This window comes from Fulmarus glacialis, unplaced genomic scaffold, assembly GCF_000690835.1.
Source record: "Fulmarus glacialis isolate BGI_N327 unplaced genomic scaffold, ASM69083v1 scaffold596, whole genome shotgun sequence".
In the NCBI taxonomy this organism is placed as follows: domain Eukaryota; kingdom Metazoa; phylum Chordata; class Aves; order Procellariiformes; family Procellariidae; genus Fulmarus; species Fulmarus glacialis.
In genome coordinates, this window is record NW_009215970.1 from 5,271 (window position 1) to 19,907 (window position 14,637).

The 14,637-nt window shown below is 38.7% G+C and overlaps 1 protein-coding gene across 1 annotated transcript in view; it reads left to right on the top strand.

Moving 5' to 3' along the window:
* The window catches only part of LOC104077744 (leucine-rich repeat-containing protein 16A-like), a gene marked incomplete at both ends in the record, with an annotated part of 18,824 nt that overhangs the window by 3,713 nt on the left and 474 nt on the right, over positions 1-14,637 (top strand). Inside the window, 5 exons of the mRNA XM_009579102.1 lie at positions 1,047-1,145; positions 3,615-3,743; positions 4,001-4,132; positions 9,436-9,611; positions 11,640-11,727. Coding sequence (XP_009577397.1) covers positions 1,047-1,145; positions 3,615-3,743; positions 4,001-4,132; positions 9,436-9,611; positions 11,640-11,727 — 624 coding nt within the window. The remainder of the gene's footprint in view (positions 1-1,046; positions 1,146-3,614; positions 3,744-4,000; positions 4,133-9,435; positions 9,612-11,639; positions 11,728-14,637) is intronic.

The window sequence follows — 14,637 nt, forward strand, 5'->3', positions numbered from 1 at the left end:
TGTCATGCCTGGTGCTGGGACATCTGAACTGACTGACGTTTCAGGAGAGTCCGTAAGCTTCAGCACACCACAGCTTGAGTACAATAAGAGTGCTTCTGGTCCTGGTCCAGCACCAGATGGACATAGCTAACCTCCCGAGCTCCGGTATCTTTGCAGCACGCTTTACATACAATGTGGGCAAACTGGATAAACCCTGCATTACTGTGGGGCATGGTCAGACTGTTCCAGTTCTTGCTGCTGATGCAGGTTTAGAGGTGACCATCAGTCCCTATTAGTCTCTGCTTCACAACCTGCTGGCCACTCCACCCATGCTTTTCCCCTCTTTTTCTTTCAGACCAGATCCGTCACCTTTGATGAACCTTAAACAGTTTGCTAGTAGGGTTTTTTGACTGGACTAAGTTTGATAGAGCCAGGTTAGTGGGTTACTCTATGTGCCGTTAAGCTGGCTGATGGTAGGTGTTTACTGCTGGTGACGGTTGTAGTGGGCTGTGACCAGCAGCTGTGGGTGGGAATCACTTGTCTTTGAAGAGCACTTATGTACTGCTTAGCCTTAAGTAACTTTTGAACTGAGGCTTCTGTATCAGTTAGGCACTTTTAGATATTTTATCTTCTTTCCAGACCATACTGCTATTTAAATCTGTGTCTTTGCAGCGGGCCAAATGCATCTAAAAGAAATGAATTGACTATCTTGTGTCATCATGGTCTCTATGACAATACTTTATGGATGGAGTCCCTTCAAATATTTCTCAAACCTGGATCTACTCCTTTGTCAGCGTAACTTACTCAATTGTTCGAAATAGAAGACTAATTCAGAAAACACTGGCAAAAACACAGTGTGTAATGATGTTTCACTAGCCTGTGAGTGAATGAATATTTGCCAATGTGATTATTAAGCATTGAGACACACAGAATAAGGTTTGCAGATAACAAACAAATACTTAGGCAGTTTTTCCTGTCAGTCCCCATTTCTGATATGGCAGCAAAATTGAAAGCAAATTACAATGTGAAGAGTCAAATCAGTTTCCTAATCTGGCTTTGTTTTTTAGATAGAAAACTACTTGCTTCGTAATCACGAGACCAGAAAGTACCTACAGGAGCAAGCGTACCGGCTGCAGCAAGGCATTGTCACTAGTACCACTCAGCAGGTGAGAACGTTTTCCTTACTGGTACTCCTTGGTGTCTAAAACCTGCCTGGAAATAGAGTTCTCTCCCGTTCTGTCAGAGTAGCTTAAAGCAAGATGTGCCTCCTGGGTGATACTTCATTTCCCAAGAAATAATTATCAATGATAATATTTTTGGAAGGAAAAAAAGCTTTTGTGAGGAGGTCTTATGTATAGTAGTACTGTGTAGAGAAAGACCCGAGCTATTTTTGAGTGAACTACTGTTAGAACCCGGAACAGTTTAGTTCATTCGTGCTCAGGAGTCTGACTTTTCAGCAGGCTCTCATCAGTGTGACAAGCAGCATCATAAGGCTGTGCCAGTTCTGGTGTCTGAGTCAGTTCCAGTTTCTCTGCCTAGCACTGAGCAACCATGTAAACATGCCTTTAGGTACCACCAGAGCAAATAGCCTTAGAGAGTAAGTCATCATCTACCTTACACCTTCAGAGCTGTGGGTATCATGGGAAGCTTTACTTAGAGGGAGGGAGCAAAGGAAGATAGAAGTCTTCCGTGCTTTTTATAGTCTGGAGAGCTGAAAAGGCTTCCTATCTAACACAGCCCAAAATATTGCTTGAAGCTGGAAAGCTTTTGTGTTTTGTCAACCACTACCAGGTTTCCTAAATGCCACATGCTGTTCTATTTTTTTTTTTTTTTTTTTCCTTGAGAGGACTACAAGCATTTTCTGTGGTAGCTTACCATTCGCTCTGTTCTAGTGCATTTCTTGCCAGTATCCCTCAGGGCTGTTTTCAGCTCTAGTACACCACTGAAGCAAGGTGGTGTAAGCAGAATAAAACTTATGGCCTTTGTTTTAAACTTACTTCCATGTTTGTTTGCACAAGTTGTGTTTCCATGCAAATGGGAGACTCCAGCAAACAGGAGAGAAATACCTGTTTTGCTTTTCAGCTGAGTCAATGAAATTTCTCTCTGTTCTCTGCATTTTTTTGTTTTGGTGAATCTTAATTCAAAGTGGCCTTTTTCTACCTGTGTTATTAAAATTTAATGGGACAAAGTTTTGTTACTAGAACCTGAAATTATACTCTAACCTCTCGACAGAGAAAATGGTATGTGGAGATCTACTGCTACTAAAAACCGCAAGAGCAGCATCACTTTATTTTATTTTAGTAATTTATCTGTTCCAATGCCACCTTTTTTCCCAAGTTAGTAATCTCCGTATGAATTAAGTTTAGATCTTTTTATAGCTTGGTGGTTTTAGTAGTGCTTTTCTCCAACAACCACGCACACATCAGGTTTCAGTAAATGTAATTTATTGAAAGTAGAGTAAAATTACTCATTTCTACATTAAATTGTGTACAATAAGGATGGATTTTAAAAACAGCTTTAAAAGAGAGCTGGAAAAGATTCTCTAGTTAGTATGGTGGAATTGCATTATTATTCCCAGAGTGTTGGTTTTTTTTTTTAGGCCAGATGTCCCAGTGAGACTTTCCACTGTCTAATAATTAATTAGCTTTTTGTACTTATACAAAAGAACACCCAAAACCCTTTGAAGAGGAAGAGTCATGCAGAGCAGAAAAGGAGCATGCTGTGAAATTATTTCAGTTCTCGTTGCTAATGATACAAGATGCTAGAACTCTAGACTTTATATGATGATGACACATGCACTCATATGTTGCTTCAAAATGTCAAATAACCAATTCTAATGAATGCTGTGTGGGCTGATAAAGACTTTTAACTACTATATCTCTATATCTCCCTACCCTGTATATCTTAATCAAAACTGACTATGTGTCAGGCATTCTTATTGGTTTGTCTTGTAAGGATACAGATATACCACCTGCCCTGTATTTGCAGCATGTTGAATGAATTGTGTTGCAGATGCAGATTAAGTTCAATTTATCCCACTGTGGAAGGTCTGATGGAAACTTTTGCTTTTGTAGTTATAGTTCACTTGCAACTAGGAATATTTACATTTTGAAAGAATATCCCAGAAGACTGCTCAATTGCATTTTGCTTAGACAGGAGAAATCTCTATTGGTGTTTGTTGAATGGATAGTGACAGAGCGTTCTTTTACTGTCTGAACTTCTTAACAATTCAGTGACCTTCAGAGCTAAGTGTTAGAAGGTTATTTTCAGTATTAAACTTGCTCCAAAAAACAGAACAACACTTGAACTGGATAACTTGTTGGTTATTTGTAGTTTTCCTGGAGGTAACTGTGGCGGAAATATTCCAAAGCATATTTTTTTTTTTTAAATGGTAAAGTTTTATTTATTTTTCCAATGTTTAAATGTGTCTTTATGAGGTATAAGGCTTTCCTTCAGTAGCATTGATACACCTCCAAGCTCTGATCATGCATTTCCAGATTCATGCATTTCCAGATTGTTACATTTTCTCTACAAATCTCATCATGCTGCTATTGATTTGCTACCTGGATTGAATTCAGTTTGCATTTGACCAACATTCTGATGTTTTATCTTTTCTATTTCTTTTGTTTAAGTAGATGATTGACAGAATATGTGTAAAAGTGCAAGATCATCTCAACTCTTTAAGAAACTGTGGTGTGGATGCTGTACAGGAAGATGTCAAATCTGCAGAACGGCTTATGCGGGATGCTAAGAACTCCAAAACAGTAAGCCCTTCCCAGCATACTGGTAGTACTGAGAGCAGTTCAGTGTGTGCTTGCAGCTTTTCTCTTTTTGGGGAGTTAAAATAACCATGTGTCACAAAAGAGTATTTTCTTCAGATAATCAGCTGTAGGTAATATTTAAAGTGACAAAATAGTTCTAATTTATAAAGATTTAGCGGAGAGATTTCCTCTTATTTGTCCGGATTTGAAGACAGGTAGTGATGAGCCTACTTTCCGAAAATATTCTTTCTGTCTTACAGCTCTTACCAAATTTGTATCACCTTGGTGGAGCTTCTTGGGCAGGAGCGAATGGTTCACTCTCCAATCCAATCCAAGAGACACTTGAATCCATGGCTGGAGAAGTCACAAGGGTTGTGGATGAGCAACTTAAGGTCTGTGGATGTAGATGTATTACCATCTCTTAAATGCAGAAATAACTCTGAGATCTTCTGTTGCTAAATGCAAATGTGCCATACTTTTTTTTGTTTGTTTATTTTTTACTTCTCAGTATATTTGTACGTAAGCTAGCTTTTCATTATTAGTTTCTTATAACTTTGTGCCTTATCTGGATACTTGCCTGGTTGGAATGAAAAAAATTGCTTTAGTGTTTGCAGTGGGCAGAAGGAGCATATACTGTTTATTATCATCTTATTTTATCTTCTAGAAGGGGAAGACTTATCAGTTGCTCCTTAGGCCCCTAATAAAGGAATCTCTCAAGCATCCTAAAAAGTCTCATGCCCTGGAGAAAAGTACTCACTAGTTATCCCACTGGAGTGAAAGCTTCTTTTCTGTGGACTCCATTGCAGAATTTTTTTCCCAGTGACCGTTTTTGCCACTGGTGTGGAATTTCCACTTTAACTGTTTGGTTTGGATAACTTGTATGTATTGAAAGTGCCCCAAGAATTAGTACAGGCAGCTTTACAGGAAATCTTTTCACAAGTTGCCTGTCAAACCTCAGTTCTTGAAATAGACGTCATTGATCTGTAAATATTCTCACCTGTGGGTTCAGGCAGCTCTTGCTCAGAAACTTCTACCTTCAATTATGTTAGATCTTACTGTATAATAAGAAAGGAAGTGTCATCCATACAGCATGTGCAAAGGTATCAGTCCAGGAAGAAGTCAAGGTGGGGAAACTTTGGGATCTGTATGGAAGTTGATGAATTTAAGAATATGGTTCCGAGGCAATTCAGATCAACTTAAGTTTATGACTAAGCTATCTTGCCTGTGTTTTGTTATATTTAAACTTAGGAAAGAATCTGAAAGTGAAGGTTGAACTTTCAGTTGAAACAACATGAAAATGCTTCAGTCAGTGGGAACATAATGAAGAACAATAATAATACCACATTACTAATTACTTTTTCGAAATTAAAAAGTTAATGAGGAGGAAAATGGTGCTGAATTTTTAGTATTTTCCTCCCTTTCCCCATTATATGAAATAAGGTGAAGATTCTTTATCACTTTTTTGATTCCTGCAGACATGAAAGTGATTTATCCACAAGATTCTTCCCAGTGGAGCTTCTAGGCTATTATTGGGACTGGAATAATCAGGTCAGCCCTTCGTGCAGGGCTCATGCACTTAAAAAATCCTGTACATTTTGGAGAGTCTTATAGAAGGGGGGGGAAAAAAACCTCTTCAGCATCTGGAATGTTATTTATAGTTCCTGGCATAAGATTGAGATAATGGGTCTTCCATTTATGCTTTTCCACATTTACAGCAAAAAGCACTTTAGCTCAACCATTCTAACTTTTACATTTACTTTTGATTTGTGTGGCGTTAAAGTTTAAGTGCCTTACAAGAAACTATAAAGTCATAATGCTCTTTATATATTGTAACACTCATTATTTTTATTAATTTTACACTCAAGGCTGAAAGGTTTTCCTTTAAGTTCTATGGTGTTGTACTTTGCATGGAGGAGAGAATATTGAACATGGATTAGGATTTTTTTTTTTTCCCCGGTTGTTTAGGTCAATTCAGAACATCATATGCAGTTTATTATTTGTGAAGATAGATAAGGGAGCTCACATAAGTACAGTTGTTTTTGTAATTGCTGGGGGAAAAACATCCTATGTGCTGTAAGTGGAGTTTTGATTTTTAGCTTCCATAGCAACCAGAACCTGATTCTAGAATGCAGCGTTTGGAAATTGGGTAAAGTCAATGAATGCTCTTCAGGCAAATACGAGATTTTTTTAACCTCAAAGAAGGGAAGGGAGGGGAAGAAAGAAGTTAGATAAGGAAAAGCAACATCTTGGAGTGAGTTGAGTTGGCCAAAGGAGAAATTATAGCAATGCCCTTGCATTTCTCTTCTGCTGGTGTCACTGTGGACACACAGAACCCAGAGATGCTTTATTTGGTCAGCAGAGGCCCAAGGGAAAATCGTAGGCAAGACAAATGGTGCTTAAGCAAGAGAAGATTGTTTTGTAAGGACAGGAGTGCTTGAACTATTCCTCTTAAATTCCATCCTAGTGCAAAGGGTTTGTTGGCTCCATCACCTGTTCCATTTTTTCTTTAGACACCATCATCCTCCAGTCCTTTTACTTACTTTGTCCTGAATGTTAAGAGTCATTATGGGCTGTCCTGTGGGCAGGACTTCATTCTCTGATTTCTGCACGCCTGCTGACTGGCACTTGTGGCCATGTGACTGAAATGTTTGCCACTCCACAGTGAATATTGGCAGCTGTGAGTTTCCATCACTGAAAGTTTTTGGGATGGAAATAGGGGGTGGGGAAAGATTTCTGTAGATACGACAATAGTCGTGTGAAATCAACAGTTGAAATCCACCACTGAAGAAATTAGGTTCAGTTGTGCACTTAAATAGAGTTTGGGTCTCTTCTTTAACTTTTAAATTGCACATTTTCTGAATATTTTGAGTAAAAATTAATTTTCAGGTAAGGTCTTTAGTCTTTTTTCCTACTTCCCACTGACACCTTCACACAGCATTTCTTCGCATGATCTCTTTTGAAAGACCATGCTTAGACTGCAATTGTAATTCAACATAGCAAGCCTTTATAACTTATGATTGTGATCCATCGGTAACTCTTGGGAGGCTGAGTGTGATTTTTCAAGGTAGACTACACAGTTGTACCAGTGAGTAAATGCTATGGGAAAAAATGGATGTGTCAGAAATTCTCATTAGTAGTTTACCTGGTTCAGTTGTCTCTACCATTGAAGTTCTTCATCTTCCATATGGATATGGCCACAGGGGCTTGAAAGGCTCTTCATTAGTGTTACGGCTCCAGAATCTGTTTGGGGATTGAAGGAGAGAGTGCAGGAGGAGTCCTTAAAGTGCAGAGAGCTTGGGAACCCAGAAACAAGCTCCATATTAGCTATAACGGCAGTTGTCCCTTATACCTGTAAATCAAATGTTGTAAAGGTCAGACTTCCCTGTATGCTGTGGCTGCTTCATGCTTCTGTGTTGTCCTTGTGAATCTACACTCAAAAATCAGTCAGTTAAGAGCTACAGACTGAAAGATGCTGCTTTGAATCATTAAAATTATTATGCAGTAATGGTGGTTTTGTTTCTTACTCAGTATCTACATATGAAAATTGCCAGTTATGGTAGGGTTAAGCAAAGAGAAAAAAGCTCTGATAAGATGGAGTTCAGCCTGAGGTCACTTACCTGTGGAGTGAGATTGAGAATAAAAAGGAAATCGGCCGAGTTTTCAAGGGGTGCAGTTCATTATTTTTGTACAATTTAGAAGCCCCTAGGTTAGAGCTAGGCTTACCTACTATACCATTCCAATGAAACCATGATTTTGTTTCTGTTTCGTTATCAACCTTCAGTCTTACTGGAGACAACTTGGCCCATTTCACTAAACTGGGCTCTGTCCTGTTACTCTCTTCTTTCGACCTTCCTTTGGATTTTAAAAAAACTGCTCAAAAGCTGCACGTGCCATAGCATATGTTGAAAAATCTGATGTCTTCTAATAGTTGCTGCTTGTCCCACTTGTTTAGAGGATTCAAAGTTGGGGGAAATGGGTCTTGCATGTACACTGAAGCGTGAACCAAGGACAGTGCCTTTATTCTCCCTGCCACTTTGGAAGCACCGTAGCCCAAGGAGACCCCACGGTCACTGGAGTGCAGCAGCGTGACAGCTTCAGCGTGCAGAGGGACCAGCTGCTGGAGATAATCATCCTCTTACTGATCTTTCTAAGTAGTGCTTCATGCTGGGAATGGACATAGAGAGTTTGTTTTCAAATCTCGTGCTGATGAGCCTTGATCTCTTGCAATCTCTGAAACAAGTTATTTGATGGGAAATTAATTGATGGTTGAATAGCTTTCTGAAGATATGCAAAATAGATTTCCTGAGTTGCTGGGACTGGAGATATGGAGTAAGGTGGATATAGGAGAGAATTTGAACAAGAACAATTTCCGGTCTTGTCAGAAAATACTGTTTTGTGTTTATGAATAAATCTGTTTTATTGTACACAGGGTACGTATCAGCATGTCGATAGAACAGTGTGAATTTAAAATTTAGTCTTCCAGATGACCAGTTGATTGTTTTATACCTATAGGTATAAAACCTGTGGGTTTATACCTATATACCTTGGGTAGGACCTTTTTGGATACGAAAATTGAAAGCAATTAGAGGAAAGATGTTTCAGTGATACAGGGCACTAGTAGTGTTTCTATGTCTCATCCTGATCCCTATGTGTGTACATTAGCGCTTTCCTGCACTTTTCGTGACACAAGTTCATACATGGATGATTATGTGAAGGACTGTGAGCCCTCACCTGCGCCTGTAGTGAGGGCTCTTTAGCCTTCTGGTCAGAGCTGGGGTTTGGAAAAGAAACCAGTAGGTGGATAAAACAGGACTTAAACCAGAATTACCTTTTCTCACAGGCACAGGTAGGAGATAAATCTAATGCAATTGAAAGGGGCTTCATAACATAACTTCATAGCATTGAGGTATATATAAAAGATTTTTCTAAGAGAAAATCTAAGAGGGAAGAAGTTGACTTTATACCATCAGCAGAGGAGACCTTATTTTAAGAAAAAGAAAGTTGAGGGAGTTGGGGGGTTATACATGGAGCATGTATGGTTTTCTTCTGTCCTGGTTTGGGGGTTTGATCAGTCATTAAAAAGGAATAAAAATTGTTGACTGCACCTAAGGTTCATTGTGGACTTCAATGTATGTAAATGAGATCCATGTAGTAAAGGCTTGTATGCCCACTGCAAACCATACTTGTAGCTACTTCTTAATATTTGGCTAGTATATTCCAGCCCTGTACAGCATGCCAAGTTCTCATGAGCCTCTTTTCTTCATATACTGCCTCTTACAAGTTGGCAGGTCGAGCGTTGATGGAAATTGCTGATTCAGGGCACAGTTTAGAGTGAAGGCAGCTGCAGCAGAACATCCACTGCTTCTGCAGCATGCAGAGGCAGCAGTGGTGGGAGCTTATTTATTGTTCTGACAGTTAAACACACAGACATGTGAATGTTTCGCATTTGAAAAGGCAAACAAGTACAGCTGTGGGTCATTTTCAAAACAAGTATGTTGTTCCTCCTTGGCTTTATTTTGTAAAATGCCTTTTATATTGCAGCTAGATTGCAAAATGGATTGGAAATTAGGAAGAAAAATTGTGAAAATTACAAGTCTAAAAGTGCCATAGTGCTATGCACCAGAATAATGCTGTGATCTTCCAGCTAAAGATCAATCTCAATACCTGATGTTAGCTTTTGCTTACTGTGCCGCAGACGCTCCTTGAGTCTATGGTGGATGCAGCAGAAAACCTTTGCCCAAATGTAATGAAGAAAGCTCGCATCCGTGAAGACCTGATTGAGGCTAGCACTGAGAAGATTTCCATCCCACGCACTTTTGTGAAAAATGTCCTCTTGGAGCAATCTGGAATTGATATCCTCAATAAAATTAGGTACTTTAAAAGACTAATCTAACAAAATTGGTTATAGAATTTGGATTTTGGGTTGCGTGTATGTATGTTTGCGTAGTAGAAGATTTTTTGAATGCTTTTGTGACTCACAAGAAACTATATTAAGGCATGCAAAGAGCAGGAAATTGTCCTACAGGTCTGGTGAACTTAGTTCAGGAGATTCAAATATTTGGAATCTCCAGGGATGTTAACTTGATCATTAATGCATGTGCTTCTGTTTTATTTAGTAAGAGTTTTGGTTTATGGTACACAAATAACATTTTCATGACTGATATGTTTTTTTAAACCTATTTATATTCTCAGGTAACACTGAATTACTGTAATATAAGGAAATTGCACTTATTTGCTTTGAGAGTTAACAGTGCTTTCTGTGTTGCTGCATTTGGTCTTGTCTTGTAGCTGTAGCAATCACTTTAAAACTTTTTGTTTGTGTGCAGCAGACAGACATACTTAAAAAATGGAAACTTGGATATTCAAACCACAAACCTGGAGCAGAAATAGTTACCCTAAACAACTCTTAGTTCGCTCTTTAAAAAAAGAGCCTTTTACTGACCTTTTACTACATCTTTTTTTCCATATTAAATATATACCAGAGAATATATTTATGCAGTATAATGCGGTTGACCTGTACTTAAACCTTTGCAGTTGCCGTCATTTGGCTAAGGAATCCTTTCTACTTGATGGAAAAGCAAGTCATTTTGCATTGTGATGATGATATATTTGCAGAAGAAGAAAACAGTAAGACTTAGAAATTAGTTTTGCAGAGTGCAGCAAGATTGGCAGGAAAAGCTATGCCTTCAGAGTATTTAAAATGGTTCAGGGAAGTGAGTTTTCTTCACTTCAGTCCTATAGTTCTATCAAACAAATCTTGACCCTGAGACAATAATAGTGCCCTTTCCCCATTCCACCTGTAGAAGCTGCAGCTGTCAGTGGGATGAGGGTGCCACACTGTCACCCTTCCTGCCTTATATTACTTGAAATTAATATGTAGTTAACTGAGGGAAATCCCTTCACTCTCATTCTCTTTCCACCGTGGCTTGGCCACCATTCTAGGCCCCTGTGAGATGCATTGCTTTTCCAAGGAATTTCTTACCTCTTTCCCCAGGCTTTCTGCAGCAGTAGTGCTAGCCCCAGATAGAAGTAGCTTTGTTAATCCAATGCAACTCAGTCCACACATAAAAACTTTAAAACAAAATCGTGCTACTTGCTGGCAAGTGTCAGTTGAAGCAGTTGGCCTTGAAACGGTAGAGGCAGGAGAGATGGAGCTTCGGGCTGCAGCTCAGGCGTAGGTGCTTGTCAGCTGCAAATCAGCTGCCCTCCACAGACTGAGCCTTTTGTAACTGTGGCCAAAGACGGGACCCCAAGGGAGCAATTCAAGGTACACATTTCCTTGATGGGAAGTTACCAGTGAAACCTCATTTCAGTGTACGGGGTGTGTTGGTGTTCCACGTACGTCTGTGTAATGGGAACGGCTGACATGAAGTTCTTGAGACAGAAAGCGGTTACCTAGAGCAAAAAGAGGAAGCAAAGTTGTGATGGCAAAGACTGGAGAACCAGCATTGTGCAGTTGTTCTTCAACTGGCAGACAAACACAAAAAGGAGTTGAGGAAATGAGTGGATTGTAGTTGCTCAGTGTAGTAGTGTTAAACAGGCAGCACTGTCCTAATCCCATTCATCTGAGATTCGTGTTTCTCTGACTTCAGTGGCAGAGTGTTTCTTACTGAGTTTCACATGTGGTTTTTATTCGGCTCTCTTACCCAGACATTTTCATTTCAGCTCTTAGAAAAATGTTAGAAGCAGGTTAAATATGGTACAGAGGCTCTTGTGTTTATTGTGTGATTCATGAGTTTATTTCTGAAACCTGCAGTCATGTATCCTGACACCCTCTAATGTTTTCATTCAAATAAAGTGACAGCACCATGGATAATCATTGCACTGTTGAACGTGTATAAAGACAAAATTCTCCTGCGTGAATTAAAAATTTCTGTCTCATTTTTAATCCTCACACAGTGAAGTAAAGCTGACAGTGGCTTCTTTTCTGTCTGACCGAGTTGTAGATGAAATCCTGGATGCGCTTTCCCATTGCCATCACAAACTGGTGAGTATTTGCATGGTTTGTATCTGAATATGTGGGGTATCTTAACAATGCCGTTTATATTCATAACTTGTTCAGTTTCTCCTTAGCACAGCTCTATTTGGAAATTGGTCTTATTTTCATTGGCATCGCTGACATAATTTGAAATAATGATCATGGGACTCTTGCCTCTTTGCTTTAAGGAAGATACAACCTTAGAAGAGGGTGCATTATATATTTGTCCTATTATATCTTTTGCACTATTGTCAGATCTAAAACTAAAAATGCCATCAGGATGCAACATTGAGTCATTAGTTAAGAAGAGTGCCAGTACTTGTCCTGGTGAGATAACAAGGGTTGGTTGCTCGTGAAATGAGAGGTAAAATTTCATTTTTTAGAGGAGGGACTGCTGAGACTTTGTTCCCTGAATGAGTACATCTTGAGGCTACCTCAGAAATGTAGGTATCAAGTTTGAAGAGAAAGGAGTAGAAACTTAGGAAAGTGTTTCAAATAACACTGTCATTTGAAGGTGCTGACCTGTCAGGAGGCACGGTTATTTATTATATACTCCTCTTCGTCAGGAGTAGAAGAAATAAACAACTGTGTATCCACAGAAAAACATTTTTATTTCTAATGCGATGGGCCTCTGTAAGGAGAATCCAGTACTTTTTTTTTAAAGAAGCCAATGGGTGGTCATTCTCCTGATTGAAATTGCTCTTCATTTCTAATTGAAATTTCTCTGGCTTCAGCTTGCAGTCATGAATTTTTTCAGATGCTTTTCCCCATAAGATAAGGGAACCATATATATTTCTCTTTATTTCCTCTCTGCGAAAGTTCTTATACATAGAAAACAAATCACTCTTCCCTGTCTCCCCTTTTTTTCTTTTTTTTTTCTTTTTTTCTTTTTTTTTCTTTTTTGCTTTTTTCTTTTTTGCTTTTTTCTTTTTTGCTTTTTTCTTTTTTGCTTTTTTCTTTGTTGCTTTTTTCTTTTTTGCTTTTTTCTTTTTTGCTTTTTTCTTTTTTGCTTTTTGCTTTGCCCCTTTTGCTTTTCCCCTTGTGCTTTTCCCCTTTTGCTTTTCCCCTTTTGCTTTTCCCCCTGCTTTCTCTTTTCCCTTTTTTTCTTTTTTTCTTTCTTTTTTTTTCTAAATAAATTAAAAGACTGGGTTATTTGAGGGTGCGTCTTCATGATACAGAGCAGCATTGTGTAAAGATACAACCTCTGGTCTCAGGAGCTATGCAGCAGCATCAGCCTGCTGTGTGAGTGGCCACATTAATTAGTGTCAGTTGGTCCTGGAGCAGGCTCAGCTGGCATAAGCAGTGGGCTGTCTCTGCCTGGTGGTATTGCACAACTTGGACTTACCCTGACTCTTGCACAGTAAGTCATTTTCTCCAGTCTTTGAGTCACTTCAGTAACAATCCTCTGCACTTTCTCCAGCTGTTTTAAAAGCCTCTTTTAAAATTATGGTCCCCATAGCCAGACAGGCTATCCCAGTGTTTCAACCAACACCATATATAGGAGTGAAATTGTCTTTCTCCTGATATTCTTTACTCCTTGTATTTACATAGGCAAGGAGATAAGAATTCGTTCCTTTTGTCAGAGTTTCAGTGGTAGCTCATTTTCAGGACTGGGTTTGCTATATCTCACTCCCAGTAATGGCTTCTGGACGCTTGACACTTGCTGCTTTTCAGGATTGTGTCCATAGCTAATTGTCAGTGCTCTTAGTTCCTAAGGAATGATTGTCTCTACATTTGATTTGAGTTTATTTACTTTGTGACCCCTTTTGGCATGTGTTAGTAACATGTCCCTTTCACTGTTTAACTCTCCTATGATTCTGTTAGCTGCACATTATTTCAGATAGTGTAGCACTGATGAAAACATTGAAGAGTACAGATCTCAAAAATGCTGGTAGAGGAACTCCTGTCTAATTTGTCAGTGTTAATCTTCAACTGACAGCTGCAATCTGAGAGCTGGCAGCTAGTTCTTAATACAGCAAAGATTAAATGCACTGATACAGTTCTGTGCCAGCTCCCTAAATTGGAGTGTCACATACTGCTAATTGAGCCACCTACAAATGTCTGTGTATGTTGTATTGACACAGTAGCATTTGAGGCAAATTTGAAAGTAAACCTTGTTTGACAAGACCTGAGTTTGCCTAATGTGATGATGATTATCATTAATTATTATTCTAGCCATTTTAGTGCAATTAAAGATAAATCCATAATAGCTTTCCAGTTGTTTTTCCTGAGCAGACACTAGACTAAGTGAGCTATAATTGAATCAGGTCATCTCTTTACCCTTTTTGATGGTTAACAAAACTACAATCCACTGGTTATCTGGAGTCGTGCTGGAGATGTTAAGCAGTGGACTACATCTCTCCCTAGCTGCCTCTTTGAAGGCTTCTGCGACTAACTGATTTGGGCCAGCTGATCTTCAAATACTTGCTTTTGACAGATGTTATTTAATATTCTCTTTAGTTACCAAGAGAACTAGAAAATATTTCATCATTTTCCTGACAATATGAACCCACTCCATTCCAAGTACAATCCAGGGTGGTTTATATAACATTCTCTGTGTTCTTAGTAACAGTTTTTGCTATGCAGGTCTAAAAATGGATTTTATTATTGTTAGAGTTTTTCTTCTCTGATATTTAAAAAAAATGTATCTTATCCCATAGATCTATCAATGATAATTTTTTTCTTTTTATGGTAACCTCTACCTATTTCTTCAGTGAAACAGAACTGAGGTATATTAACAAAGCTGTCCTGTTTTTTGAATAGCAGGTGGTAACATTTTGGCCATCTAATAATTATGAAAATTGTATTAGCTGAAATTGTACATGTCTTTGTGTTATTTAATTTTAAAAAAAACAGTCCAGGACAAAGCTTCTCTTCCATCCCTTTTTTTTCTTTATAATAAAGGCAGAACGAATGCCG